This window comes from Lutra lutra, chromosome X (assembly GCF_902655055.1).
Source record: "Lutra lutra chromosome X, mLutLut1.2, whole genome shotgun sequence".
NCBI lineage: Eukaryota > Metazoa > Chordata > Mammalia > Carnivora > Mustelidae > Lutra > Lutra lutra.
Window position 1 is genome coordinate 99,627,103 of NC_062296.1, and position 14,138 is coordinate 99,641,240.

General features: G+C 64.2%; 1 protein-coding gene across 5 annotated transcripts; it reads left to right on the forward strand.

Moving 5' to 3' along the window:
• The first annotated feature begins 59 nt into the window (after positions 1-59).
• Positions 60-13,287, forward strand: GTPBP6 (GTP binding protein 6 (putative)). 5 transcript variants are annotated; one of them, XM_047716617.1, is made up of 12 exons: positions 348-443; positions 2,251-2,367; positions 3,656-3,793; positions 4,389-4,459; positions 4,630-4,760; positions 5,135-5,205; positions 5,346-5,464; positions 6,293-6,434; positions 9,059-9,267; positions 10,851-10,999; positions 11,672-11,824; positions 12,124-13,287. In XM_047716617.1, exons 3-12 carry the CDS (start codon positions 3,724-3,726, stop codon positions 12,245-12,247), a joined length of 1,239 nt encoding a protein of 412 aa, XP_047572573.1. In that variant the 5' UTR covers positions 348-443; positions 2,251-2,367; positions 3,656-3,723; the 3' UTR covers positions 12,248-13,287. The 5 variants fall into 5 exon arrangements, with proteins under 5 accessions (XP_047572568.1, XP_047572570.1, XP_047572573.1 ...); XM_047716612.1 differs by lacking the exon at positions 2,251-2,367 and having other exon boundaries at positions 60-443; XM_047716615.1 differs by lacking the exons at positions 348-443; positions 2,251-2,367 and adding an exon at positions 2,376-2,908.
• Positions 13,288-14,138: the final 851 nt, after the last annotated feature.

Here is a 14,138-nt window from a genome sequence, read left to right on the forward strand (position 1 = left end):
AGGCGGGCACGTGACGCCCGGCGGCCAATGGGGAGCTCGCACGGAAGCCCCACCCCCCCGAGGTCCCGCCTCTTTGCGTGCGGCAAAAGGCGGGATGTGGGCCCTGCGGGCCGCCTTCCGCCCAGGGGCCTGGGTCTCCCGCGTGGTTCGCGGCCGCGGGGCCCCGAAAGCTGCGCCCCCTCTGCCGGCCTTGCCGGATCGCGCGCTGGCCGCCTTCGGCCCCGGGGGACTCAAGGGCCCAGGAGGTGGAGGACGGGGCCCACGGGCTGACGGCTCGAGCAGCCGAACGGGAGAGGAGGAGGAGGAGCCAGAAGATGCGGAGGAGGAAGAGGAGGAGAAGGAGCTACTGAGGAGGGACCCTTTGCTGCCAGCGGGGACCCAGCGCGTGTGTCTGATTCACCCTGAAGTCAAGCGGGGACCGCGGAAGCAGCAGCTGACCGGAGGTGACCCGGAGCGGTACCGCGGACGGGGTCGGGGTCAGGGACACTGAGAGGCGGGGCTTCCGGGGTGGAGAGTCGGAGGGGGCGGGGCTCCGAGTGCTGGCGCTGGGGAAAGGGCCGGGGACACTGAGAGGCGGGGCTTCCGGGGTGGAGAGTCGGAGGGGGCGGGGCTCCGAGTGCTGGCGCTGGGGAAAGGGCCGGGGACACTGAGAGGCGTGGCTTCCGGGGTGGAGACTCGGAGGGGGCGGGGCTTCGAGTGCTGGTGCTCGGGGCGGGGACGGGGGAGGGGGTCGCTCCGAGGGTAGTCGAGGGACCTTGGGGCGGGTCGGGGTACTCAGGGGGGCGTGTCGGGGGCGGGGCTTCGAGTTCTGGCGCAGGGGAAGGTGCCGGGGATGCTGAGAGGCGGGCCTTTCGGGGGGCGGGGCTTCGAGTGCTGGTGGTCGGGGTGGGGACTAGGAGGGGCTGAGCTCCGAGAGTGTCGCTCAAGGAGGGACCCTGGGGGCGGGGCCCGGGACTTAGAGGCGGGACTGCGGCGGGAGGGGTGGAGACTCAGGGGCGGGGTTCCAGGGCAGGTGCTCTGGGTGGAGACTCGGAGCGCCCCAGTGAAACCGCTCCCTCCGCCCCTGCAAACCCGCGCTGGGCGGTGGAATCAGTCCCCCACCCCCCCCATCCCCGTATCGCCCGTGCGTGGTCTTCCCTCTCCAGCATGCACTAGAATCGCGCAGTGCGCGGCCTTGCAGCCCGGCTCTTTTCGCTCAGCGTGCACCCCAGGGTCGTGTGTGACCTGCTGTGGCTCGACCGCTGCTTTGTGTTCGGTGCTGATGATATCTCTCCCGCTCTCTGGGCGCGCCCGGGGGCTCCGTCGGGAACGCACCTGCCTTCAGCTCAGGTCATGATCCTGGGGTCCTGGGATCGGTCCGGCCTGGGCTCCCTGCCCAGTAGGGAAGGAGTCTGCTTCTCCCTCCGCCTGTCCTCCTGCTCGCTCGTTTCTCCTCTCTCTGTCCGTGTCTCTCCTGCTGTCTCTCTCTGCCCGTGTCTCTGCCAGAGAGACGATTGACGACAGATGCCTCAAACTGCTTTCCAAGGGGCTCCGCCGCTTGCCTTCCCGCCAGCGGTGACGGACAGATCTCGCTGCTCGTGCCCTCACCCGCGTTAGGTGCTGGCCTCTGGCTGCATCTGGGGCCCGTCTGATCCGTGCGTACCAGGCTCTCCTAGAAGTTTGCCCATTTTCCCCCGATGAGCGATGATGGTACAGCCCACGGCCTGGCGCTTGCGGTCCCCGTGTGCTCTGGGAGGTGTGTGCTGGGTCTGCAGACCATCGTGTCATCACGCTCTTTCCCTGCCGCGGACTCTCGGGCGTTCTTTGTGCGCCATGGAGAACGTTCCTTTCCCAGCGGCTTTAGGAAAGTTCCAGTCCAGTCCCCAGCCTGACTCTTCCTGCTCTCGATGCCGTCCCCAGGGCACATGTTGCAGCTGTCACTGTCGTCCCATCTGCTCGCCGGGGGGTCGTGCCTCAGCCTTGCCCGGCCCGCTCACAGGCCCATCACAGGAATTCTTCACTTCCCTTGGAGCGATTCTGACCGCTTGCCTTGGCGTTCCGTTCTTTCCTGGGCTTTCCATCTGTCTGCTTACGCTGCCCGTCTGTTCTGGCGCGCTTTCTGCTTAATCCGCTAGAGCCCGCGCGGTACGGATCGTAGTGGGATCTTTCCAAAGTTGGTTTATTTATTAGTCGGGGACAGAGAAACCACAAGCAGGGGAGCGGCAGAGTCAGAGGGAGAAGCAGGCTCCCTGCCCAGCTTCTGCATTGCAGAACTCGTTCCCGGGACCGTGTGGGCAGGGGACGCGGTCCGTAGTCCCCGTCGTGCATGAGGCCCTGCGTCGGAACCGTGGACTGCACTCACTGCTTCGCGCTGCTCGCTCCCACCAGGTGGGCACCCAGCCCTGGGCTTGGGCGGTTCCACCTGGCGATGGGACCACACCCCCAGGTGCTGGCTGCGGGCACTCCCAGAAGTCTCAGGACCCCAGCAGAGGGTTGTGGGAAGCCGATCCGCGATGCAGCGGGGGGACATGACCCACCAGGGAGGTGGCGAAAGACAGTGCCTGGGGGGTTTGCTGATGGGCGACGTGTGACGCTGCAGGAGGGAAGCTGGGGGTGGCCCCGTGCCCCTGATCGGAGCACCGGAAAGGTGGAGGTGCGGAGGACTCACGATGCCCGGCAGGAGTCAGAGCTGAGGAGACCGTGCGTCCCCTCAGCTCAGAGGATGGGGCACCCCGTCCCCCACCAAGCAGAGCATGCAGCTTCTCCGCAGGACTTTGGATCCCCCCCAGCCTCATCATGGACCCCCCGCCCCCCGTCCCGCCGGGCTCAGTTTCCTCCCTGTGCCTGAGCTCTGCAGACAATTCAGGGACCTAAAATTGGCCCAGAGCCCTCAACACCTGGTCACTGGAGTGGGGACAATGAGCACGGGGTGCGTGTCCGGAAGGGATGGCTCCTCGGGGACATTGTGCTGTGGGGAGGGGCACAGGGTCGCCCTGTGGGGCGGTTGGGAGAGCGCAGTGTCTCAGGAGTGCCCTGCTCTGCCTCCCTGCTTGGGAATGCTGTCAGGACAAGCCTCCTGCCTGAGGCCCCAGTCCCCCGCGCCCTCAGCTCCTGGGACCGGCCCCTCCTTGGGACCCCAGCCCCCTGTCTGGGATGCTCACTGAACTTTCCCCAGGCTCCTCCTGCACAGGCTGGCACCAAGGCCCCATACATCATCCTGTCCGTCCTGGGTGGCTGCTTGCTATCTTTCCTGTGTAGCATTGGCATGGGGGTCCAGGGACACCCACTCCTTGCCCACAGGGCTCACAGCCCACCCTGTGGGGAGTGCAACACGGTCCCTGGGCCCTCAGGGGCTCCATCAAGATATGCTGTGTGCTGGGGCACGGCAGACCATGGCAGATCCGTTTGCTGCCAAGTCCCCAGTTACCACATTAGGCGGACCCGTCCTTGCATTCCCCTGGCCTCATCCTCCCCTTCTTGCCGTCTGTGGCTGGAGCAGCATCGCTGTGTCTTGGAACAAATGGGTACGGGGGTGCTTTCTCACGACCTCTGTGCATGCTGCAGGAAGCCATCCCAGCCAAGGGACATGGGCCGGGCAGGCAAGGCAGGGCTGGACGGGGCCCAGGGCCGAGCCCATGGGGACGTGTCCCTCACTCTGGCCCTGTGTCTCCTGAAGCCGAGTGGCAGGTGGCAGAAGCAGAAGCACTGGTCCACACCCTGGATGGCTGGTCGGTGGTGGACAGGATGGTGGTGCCCACCAAAACACCCGAGGGAAAGCTCATCTTCGGCAAAGGGACTTTGGAGCACCTGACAGGTGGGTCCCTGCGCCCCTCCCTTCCTGAGAGAAGCAGAGCGACAGACGGGCTCTCACCTGGGCCCTATAGAGGCGTCCTCATGGGAACTTGGATCACACATCGAGAAGCCCACCGTGCCTCTCTCACAATTTTCTCTGTGCCCAGTGGTGCCACTGGGGCCATTCGGAGTAGGGTGGACACCGGCCCCGAGGCCCCCAGACTTTCTCCCCCTCCACACAGCGTGCTGGGTGTGAACTCTGTTTCCACGGACCCCCAAGGGTCTGCAGCCCCCGCTGACATCCAGCTCATGGCACAGATGAGCAAACTCAGCACATATGCCCAGAGGGCTGTGCACCGCCCATCTCCGTCACCCCGAGGTCTTAGACCCGTTCAGTCCCCATGGGGTTATGCACCTGCCATGTGTCTGCAAGACCCACACCCCTGCAGGTGGAGCCCAGTCCTCCCCTTGACCCCCATCCCGCACACCCGACTTCCCTAACGTACGCCCAGAGACTTGAGGCTGTCTGGCGGACCCGGCCAGCCAAAGCTCTGGGTCAGTCCCACGATGGACTGCATGGCGCACAGACATCCGATGGGGCCTTCTCTCCTCCCCAGAGAAAATCAGAGGGTCGCCAGAAATCACGGCGGTCTTTCTGAACGTGGAGAGGCTGGCCACGCCTACCAAGGTATGCGGGAGCCCCTCTGTGTTTCCCACGCCGGTGCGCTGGGGGTGTTGGGTCAGCGTCCCCCTGGGACAGGACAGCTGAGGGTACCGGCCCGCAGCCAGCGTCCCATCCGCCCCCTTCACCCGAGGTGCCGCCACAGACGTCTTCCGTCCCTCCCTCTCCCTTTGCAGAAGGAACTAGAAGCCAGCTGGGGCGTGCCGGTGTTCGACCGATTCACGGTGGTCCTTCACATTTTCCGCTGCAACGCCCGGACGAAGGAGGCGCGGCTGCAGGTGGCACTGGCCGAGCTGCCCCTTCTCAGGTACCTGGCACTCCGCCGGCTGCCGCAGCTTACCCCAGACCCTCTTCTGGCGGTCGTATGTCGGACTCGACCGCCACCTGGAGCGTGGCGAGGACAGAGTGCGGGGCTGGCCACGCCCTCCCGGACAGCTGCTTGTCAGGTGCCGTGCCCAAGCAGCATGTCTGCCAGGACACGTCCCCCGGTAGGCCCATCACCCCACTGTGGGGCCCTCCGTCCGTGGTGTGACGGCCTGGGCAGGAGGGAGGACCACCTCGCCCTGTTCTCTGCACCCAGAGTTCTTGTCCTCACTTCTCTGTGTTGGCACCTGCCGAGCTCGCACTGGATGGGCGTGTGTTTCCGTTCCTGTCTGCTGACATGCCCCCTTCCCACGGCAGGTCCCACCTGAAAAGCAGCCCTGCCCGCCCGGATGGACAAGGACGGGGCTCACGCTATATCATGGGGTCAGGTAACGTGTGAGGTCTTGTCACAGGGTGCTGGGGCGGAGGGGGGGATGTCCCAGCAGCCACCCCTAGGGAAGAGGACAACATTGCTGAAAGATCCAGTGGGGCAAGGGCGGCATGTGGGCCTCTTGTGTGTCATCTTCAGACAAACTGAGATATGTAGGCCGTCTCCGGTGGCAGCTGGAACAAAGGACCACAAACCGGGGGCTTAAAAACCACAGGAATCTATCCTCCCAGCTTCGGAGAGCAGAGTCTGAGATCCAGGTGCGGCAGATACTAAGATCCAGGCGGGGCAGGGATGCTGAGATGCACGCAGGGCAGGGCCACTGAGTTCCAGGAAGGGCAGAGGTGCTGACATCCAGGTGGGACAGGGATGCTGAGATCCAGGAAGGACAAGGATGTGGAGATCCAGGAAGGGCAGAGGTGCTGACATCCAGGTGGGACAGGGATGCTGAGATCCAGGAAGGACAAGGATGTGGAGATCCAGGTGGGGCAGGGCTGTGCTCTCTCCTGAGGCTCTAGGAGTTGGTCCTTCCTGCCTCTTCCAGCTTCTGGGCTCCAGCATCCCTGGGCTGATCGCCACGTCCCCCCCATCTCTGCCTCTGTCCTTACGTGGCTTCTTCTCTCTGTCTCCTTCCATCTTTTTTGTGGGCGTTTATGCCCCCCTCATCTAGGATGAGCCCATCTCAGAACCTCAACTGGTTGTATGTGCCAAGACCCTATTCTGAAACGGGGTCCCGTTCACAGGTCCTGGGGGTCAGGATGTGGATGTGTCTTTACGGGCACCTCTCAAGTCGGCTGTGGATGTCATGGGGCTGTCCTTGCAAGGCTCCCCCTTCCTCCCGCAGCTGATGTGAGAGGGCAGAAGGCCACGGGCAAGACCACCTTCGGCTGCCCAAAGCCGTCTTGCAGGTGGGAAGGCGTTGAGGCAGTGGCCTCGTGGTAGAGCAGGCTAGGGGGATCCCAGAGAGAAGATCCCGGTCCATATCCCGCACAGGGATCTCTGTGGCGCCCTTTGCTCGGACGTCTTTCCTGTCTCCTCCGCGCGCTGACACGCGATCTCGGGCGTCTCTAGGAGAATCGTTCATGCAGGTGCAGCAGCGCCTTTTGAAGGAAAAGGAAATGAAGATCCGGAAGGCCCTGGAGAGACTGAGGCAGAAACGGCGTCTCCTGGGGAGGCAGCGGAGGCGGCAGGAGTTCCCGGTGATCGCCGTGGTGGGGTACACCAACTGCGGTGAGAGCCCCTCCGGGTGCGAGAAGTGGGGTCCGCGCTGCCCTCGCACCCCGTACCCTTGCGCTGGGCCCGTGTGTTTGGGGAGAATCCGTCACAAATGCACCAAGACCGTGGCACTCAGAGGGCCGACCCATGAGCACAGGTGGAAAGCAGGGCAGCCATCCTCAGGGCGGGTCACAGCGCCCACAGCCCACACCCCGTCAGGTCACGGTGTGGTCGTCGAGCGCCAGATGGTGGACAGGGCTCCTGTCCCTTACCGGGGCATTGTAAACTCAGTGATAGAAAAGAAACCAAGACGTTTTTAAGTTCATTCCCGTAGACCTGCCCGTAGAAGAAGGAGAACTATCTGGGTTGCGACCGAGGAGACGTCACGGCACGTCTCATGGTTCTGTTCACGTGTGGGCTTAGCGCGGTCGCAGGCAGGATGCCGGCCCTCGGCTTTCCTTCATGCTGAGGCCCTGGGCTCACGGGGACCCTCCCACACGGGGCAAGCACGGCGGGCTCGCTTCCTCACACTCGAGTCTCGCCCTGCAAGCGTGAGCCGCCCTAAGGTCCGGTCCCCATGCGTGGCCGGAAGACCACCGTGACGCCACCGCCCCCTGTCCTCAAGGAGCTGGCGGTCCCCGTCCGAGGAGAGAGGGAACTTCCCACAAAACCTGGGACGGGACACCGGGGATATACCTAGGTTTCGGGGACCCCTGTCGGCGCCACAGTTCACCGCTGTGCGAAACGCAGGCAACTTCTCTGCTGCCGTGTGGGGCGGCGAATATGGGGGCTTGGTGCGTGGTGGACGGGAGTTACATGGGGGTCTGTTGGGGTCCCTGAGGCTCGGCCAGCGCTTGGGATGAGAGGAGACGTCCATAACCAGGCACCTCCTGTCCGTCCACAGTGCCCGGTCACCCCGCGGCAGGCGGGTCCCCTCCTGCTGCACCTTCAGGTCAGGGCTCCTCAGCGGCCACTGGCCATGTCCGAGGGCTAGCCCGGGACCAGTGTGCCCTGAGCAAGATCTGGGTCCGGACACGGTCCACCTGTTGGTAAGGCTGTGGGAGAACATCCTCTGGGGGCCGTTCGACACACACAGCTCCCGACGGTCTACACCATCACACTCCATCGGCACCGTCACCCATCACACAGACACCCACCCCTGACACACAGCACACACACCCCTACTGTCATCCCCGTCTACACAGCCACCCACCCTCTCACACAGTGTACCCGCCCCCACTCCACCATCATCCCCATCTACACAGACACCCACCCCTGACACACAGCACACACACCCCTACCATCATCCCCGTCTACACAGTCACCCACCCTCTCACACAGTGTACCCGCCCCCACTCCACCATCATCCCTGTCTACACAGACACCCACCCCTGACACACAGCACACACACCCCTACTGTCATCCCCGTCTACACAGTCACCCACCCTCTCACACAGTGTACCCGCCCCCACTCCACCATCATCCCCATCTACACAGACACCCACCCCTGACACACAGCACACACACCCCTACTGTCATCCCCGTCTACACAGTCACCCACCCTTTCACACAGTATACCTGTCCCCACTCCACCATCATCCCTGTCTACACAGACACCCACCCCTGACACACAGCACACACACCCCTACTGTCATCCCCGTCTACACAGTCACCCACCCTCTCACACAGTGTACCCGCCCCCACTCCACCATCATCCCCGTCTACACAGACACCCACCCCTGACACACAGCACACACACCCCTACTGTCATCCCCGTCTACATAGTCACCCACCCTCTCACACAGTGTACCTGCCCCCACTCCACCATCATCCCCATCTACACAGACACCCAACGCCACACACAGTGTACCCGCCCCCACTCCACCATCACCCCGTCTACACAGACACACACCCCCATACATAGTGTACCCACCCCCACTCCACCATTATCGCGTCTACACAGACACCCACCCCGACACACAGTGTACCCGCCCCCACTCCACCATCACCCCATCTACACAGACAAACACCCCCACACACATTGTACCCACCCCCACTCCACCATCACCCCCATCTACACAGACACACACCCCCACACACTGTACCCGCCCCCATTCTACCATCAGCCCTGTCCATGCAGACACCCGCCATCTCACATGGCACACATTCCTACTCCCTCCCCCTTATGTCTGCTGTCACTCTTCTATATGCCCTGCGTCTCCGGCACATGGGGCGCCTGCCTCGTCTGTGTGAACACCACTCCTGTATCACTCACATACAAATAGGACTCCGTGTCTACACCATTACCCTCATCTGCCCGGGTGCCCACCCACCCCTCTCCCATTCACACATCCCCACCCTGGCTACACCGGCGCTGTCCTGTAGGTAGCCTCTCATGCCCCAGGCCCTGGACCTCCTGACCCCCATGCACAATGGGGAGAAGCATCCTCTCAACCACAAGGCATCCCAAGGGTCCTACAGAGATGAGACCTAGGAGCTCAGAGACCTCACAAACCGTGGCCACCACACAGCCAGAGGCATGTGGGTCCGACTTGGAGCCGCCCGAGGTACAGCAGTAGACAGTGGGGCACGTGTGAGGGGGCCTGTCATGCATCTGTCCCCTGTGGCCCACCTTCCAGGAAAAACCACGCTGATTAAGGCCCTGACCGGCGACGACGCTGTCCAGCCCCGGGATCAGCTGTTTGCAACACTGGACGTCACAGCTCATGCTGGGTGGCTGCCCTCCCGCATGGCTGTCATTTACATGGACACCATCGGCTTCCTCTCCCAGCTGCCCCACAGCCTGATCGAGTCCTTCTCTGCCACCCTGGAAGACGTGGCTCATTCAGTGAGTGTGGGATGATCCCAGGGGCCACCTTCCCTGAAACACCAGCATTACCTGAGGCCGGGTCCCCTCATACACAACACAACCCTGGGGACTGGGCCCCTCACACATGACACAGCAGGGGACTGGGTCCCCTCACACACGACACAACCCTGGGGACTGGGTCGCTTCCAACATGACAGAACAGGGGGCCTGGGTCCCCTCACACATGACGCAGCTTGGGGCACAGGTCCCCTCACACACAACACAAGGGACCAGATTTCCTCACTCGTGACACAAGGGGTCCAGAGCCTCTCGTACACAACACAACCCAGGGCCTAGGTCTTCTCATCACGACACAACCCTGAGACCGGGTTCCCTCACACACAACACAGTCTGAGGACCGGACCCCTCACACATGACACAGCCCAGAGGCTGGGTCTCCTCACCTATGACACAGCCCTGGGGCCCGGGGTCCGTCACATACAACGCAACGCAGGGATCGGGTCCCATCGCTCACAGCCCAGCCCTGGGGGCCGGATCCTCTCACTCATGACACAACGTAGGGACCAGATTCCGTCATACATGTTGCAGCGCTAGGGCCTGGGTTACCCTCATACACAGCACAACCCAGAGCCCAGGTCTCACATGTGACAACCCCGGGGACTCCCGTCCCTCCCCTGTCTGGAAACTGGCACCTCACTCCCCCTGACAGCGAAGTCTTCCTAGTGACCTCTTCCAAGACTGATTCCGGAAGGAGGTAGAGCCCCTCTGCAGGGAGACCTGGGACTCCTGCCCCTTGGCCCTCGGGTCAGCCTTCATGTGCAGCTTTGGGGTGATGGGATGCAACGGCACGTGCTGTTGGGGCGTCTGCCCAAACTCCAACCTAGTGTCAGCACGAGGAAAGAACCAAATGCCAACTGAAAGGCGTCCCACAAAATGCCCACACGTGCTGAACGCGGTCAGGGTTCAGAGGAGCCAGGAGAGGTGACAGATGGACGTGACACGTGTCCTGCCTGGCGTCCCGGGACAGAAAGGAATAGATGCGTGACTCTGGAAAGACAGGAGCATGCTGGTGTCACCCCTTGTCCGTGGCCTGTGCTCCCGGGAACGGTGGTGGTGGTGGTCCCTGCCTCCCTGTTCGCCTTTTCCAAAGCTAAACCTTTCTGGAATAAAACGCTTATGTTTTTCTTAATTTCAAGTGCCTCGAAACCCTGGGAGCAAACGTTGCAGAACGTAAGCCGTCGGTCCCGCTGTTTCCAGGGCGAATTACAGGCAATTTTTACTGTTTCCCGTTGTGCGTTTTCCCAGTACCGTGTCGGATCCCTGCCTGTGCACCATTGAAAACCCGCCAAAAGGGGTTCTTCAGGGTTCAAAGTAAGCAAGAGTCTGGAAGTTTCCCAGTGAGCGTGCAGGTGTAGAGCAGGACCCTGTGGGCTGTGAGACGCCTGAGACGCCCTGGGCCCTGGGCCGGGTGCAGGCGAGCGGCCTGTCCGGGGCGGGACCCCGCACCATGGCCCAGCTCTGCTGTCAGGGAGCTCCTGCCAGGGCATGCGCTGCCCCGTCCCGCCACCCCGTCCCCACCGCGGGGCTCGTCTGCTCCTCAGGATCTGATCGTGCACGTGAGGGACGTGACCCACCCTGAGACAGAGCTGCAGAAAGCCAGTGTCCTGTCCAGCCTGCACGGCCTGCGCCTGCCCGCCCCCCTCCTGGACTCCATGCTAGAAGTGCACAACAAGACGGACCTGGTGCCCGGGTGAGTGGACCCACGCCCGCCCACGACCCCACAGCCCACCCACAACCCCATGACCCCACGGCTCCCCCACAACCCCATGACACCACGACCCCACCAACCCACAGCCCCATGACCCCACGGCCCCCCCACGACCCCATGACCCCATAAACCCACAGCCCCACGGCCCCCCCCACGACCCTATGACCCCAGGAACCCACAGCCCCACGGCCCCCCCCACGACCCCATGACCCCATAAACCCACAGCCCCACGGCCCCATGACCCCGGAGCCTCATGCCTGGTGGGTGCCAGCGGGGCACCTGTGTGATGGCGGCCGCGCTGTGACTGACAAGATCAGGCTGTGTTCGTCCTCCCGGGGCACATCCCCCCTGCTCTCAGGATGACAAGGGGGGGTCAGAGCGGCCTTCTCCCACCTGCCTGCTGTGAAGGGCTTTCACATGCAAGCAGTCACAGGCCACCAGACCGGCAATTTCGGGGTCTTCTGTTCTGAGTCTCCTCACCCCCCTGGACCCCATATTTCCCTGCACCCTTATCGTGGTTTCCATGGTGTTCCCGACCGACATCCTGACGCACACGGAGGTGGTCCCAGTGGGAGCTCGGGCGGGCGGCATCCCTGGGGGACCCTCACTCTATCTCTCCGAGGCCGAGCTGAGTCTGGGGCTGCCCCCATCCAGGTATAGCCCGGCGGAACCCCAGGCTGTGGCCGTGTCCGCCCTCCTGGGGCACGGGCTCCCAGAGCTGAAGGCGCGGCTGGAGGACGCCGTCCTGAGAGCCACGGGGAGACAGGTCCTCACCCTGCGGGTCCGGCTGGCAGGCGCACAGCTGAGGTGCGTGGGCCTGGCCTGGCAGGGGAGGGGGCCGGGGCCGTGACTGTGCAGGGGGTGCAGGTGCGGCAAAGGCGACGGAACGGGCCCGGCACCAGCACGCAGAGGAGCATGTGGTTTCCGAGGTCGCCCACTGCGAACCTGGGTTCATCAGCCCACGTGCGGGGCCAGCTGGTGGTGGGCAGGCCATTGCCAGGCCGCGGGCGGGGGCGACGAGGCTGTGGCGGCCCGGGGACGGAACTCCGGGGAGTACCTTCCCCACACACGACCTTACGCGGCGTTGCCCTCACGCGCACCGGCAGCTGGCTGCATCGGGAGGCCGCCGTGCAGGACGTGGACGTGATTCCCGAGGCTGGAGCGGCCGACGTCACCGTTGTCATCAGCAAGTCCGCCTACGGCAAGTTCAGGAAGCTCTTCCCCGAGTGAATGGACGTCGTGTCCGCCGCCATCTCTGGCCCTCCTGCCTGCGCCCTCCGTGGCCGCTCCGGGAGGAAGGGCCGCCGGCCGGAACGCGAAGGCCGGCTTGCCAGCGGACCGAGCGGCTCCTGCTGACGGATGGCGCGTGCCTCGTGAGAGCAGACGAGCCTCCCGCAGGGTTCCGGCCGCAGGACACGGTCTCTCTGCTGCTTCCACGCAGGAGGACGTCCCGCCCGTGGCGGCCGTGAGGGGCCGGTGGTGGCTTCCCTGTCCGCCGTGTGTCGCAGACTCCGCTGCCAGGCCTCGCTGCTCCCCGCCGAGCGCCCTGGACGTCCTGACGGCCTCCCGGCGGCCCGGAAGCCTCTTGGCACGGGTCGTGGGAAAACACGGCGAGTCCTTGAATCATCACGGAACGGGGGTGCTCCGCGCTTACCCGCAGCCGGCTGGGACGGGGCAAGGCTGGAGGGACCATGCCTTTTCCACAGCCGGTCAGGGACTGGGGCTGTCGTCACCAAAGGTCCCGGGACATAGGACAGGACGCAGGTCGCTCTGCTGAGAGAGATGTCCGCAGACCTTGCAGGAGCCCCGAGCCCGGTGCTGTTCCCCGTTCTCTGGAGGGAACGGTGACGTGAGCGGCCACCCTGTCACCGCCCGGGACGCTGTCTTGCTGGGTTTCCCCTTTGATGCGTGTTCACCCTTACAGCGGTGTTGTGGGAGTGATTCCGGATTTCGGAACTCAGGGATTAAGGAAAAAACACCTGTAGCCTGCCTGGGGGTCTGCAGGGTGGGGGAGGGCTTTCCTACGGACAGGGGAGCGTTCTCCTCACTCAGGCGTGAGATGAGAAGAGGCTTGGGGAAGCGGGTCGCCGCAGTGCTGGCGTGGAAGACGGAGGGGCTGCCGGCAATCGGGGACAGCAGGGAGCACGGGGAGCTTGGGAGCTGGGTTCCCACCCGGAGGTCCCAGCCCCTGACGTGGGCCCCGTGAGACCCACGTCAACGTGCTGGCTCGCGAAACCGTTAGGAGAATACATGTGTGTGCTCTGAAGTCAGCACGTGTGCTCGTCTGTCCAGCGGCTCCGGGATGCTCGCACGTGCGGGGTCCTGCGGTATGGACGGGCGGGACCGGACGACAGCGCCCCATGTGCTGGTGGTGTGCTGGGACGCCCTCTCCTGTTCTTCCCACGGGGGCCCCGAGGACTGAGTGTGCGGCTGAGATGAGGTCCCGTGGTGCGGTCGGGACTGCACGGTGGACAGGGTGGTGTGAGGGTCCTGCACGGCCATCGTCGGGGCTGGTGATGCAGATTAGGGGAGCACGAGATCCCCCAGCACTGGCCAGGGTGGTGGACGGAGAGGGCACGCCAGCGCACGGTCCTGGCCGGCCCCGTGGCTGGGGCGGGCTGCAGGACAGCCCAGGTGTGCTTGGGGCATCAGGACAGCTGCTGCCCTTGGACGGCTGACCCGTCGAGACCCACCCGGCTTTCCGCTTTACTCGGCTCAGCCCCTGGGGGGTTGGGTGCTGCGGGGGCTCTGAAGAGACCCTGGGGGGCAGCAAAGCTCCTGCATGGGCCTCCCCAGCTCCCAAGACGCAGCCCAGTCCACATGCCCCTAGGAATGTGCCCTGCTCTACCCCGAACCCCCGCAGCCATGCATCCTGCCCGGGTACTATGTCGGGGTCGCACACGTGCCTCCAGGCCCCACCCCTCCGGGCTCTGGCTGCTCCATCCCAATTCCACCCTGTGCAGGAGACGGAAGGAAGGGGTGCACGTGGGGTCAGGCCTCTGTCCCTCACTCTCCTTCTGGCATACCCGCCCCCGCCTGGTGTCCACACCCCCAGGCCTGGAGACTGCAGAGTCCTGACATCCGCTGTGGATGCTTAGTGAAGGGGGGCATGATGAGGGGC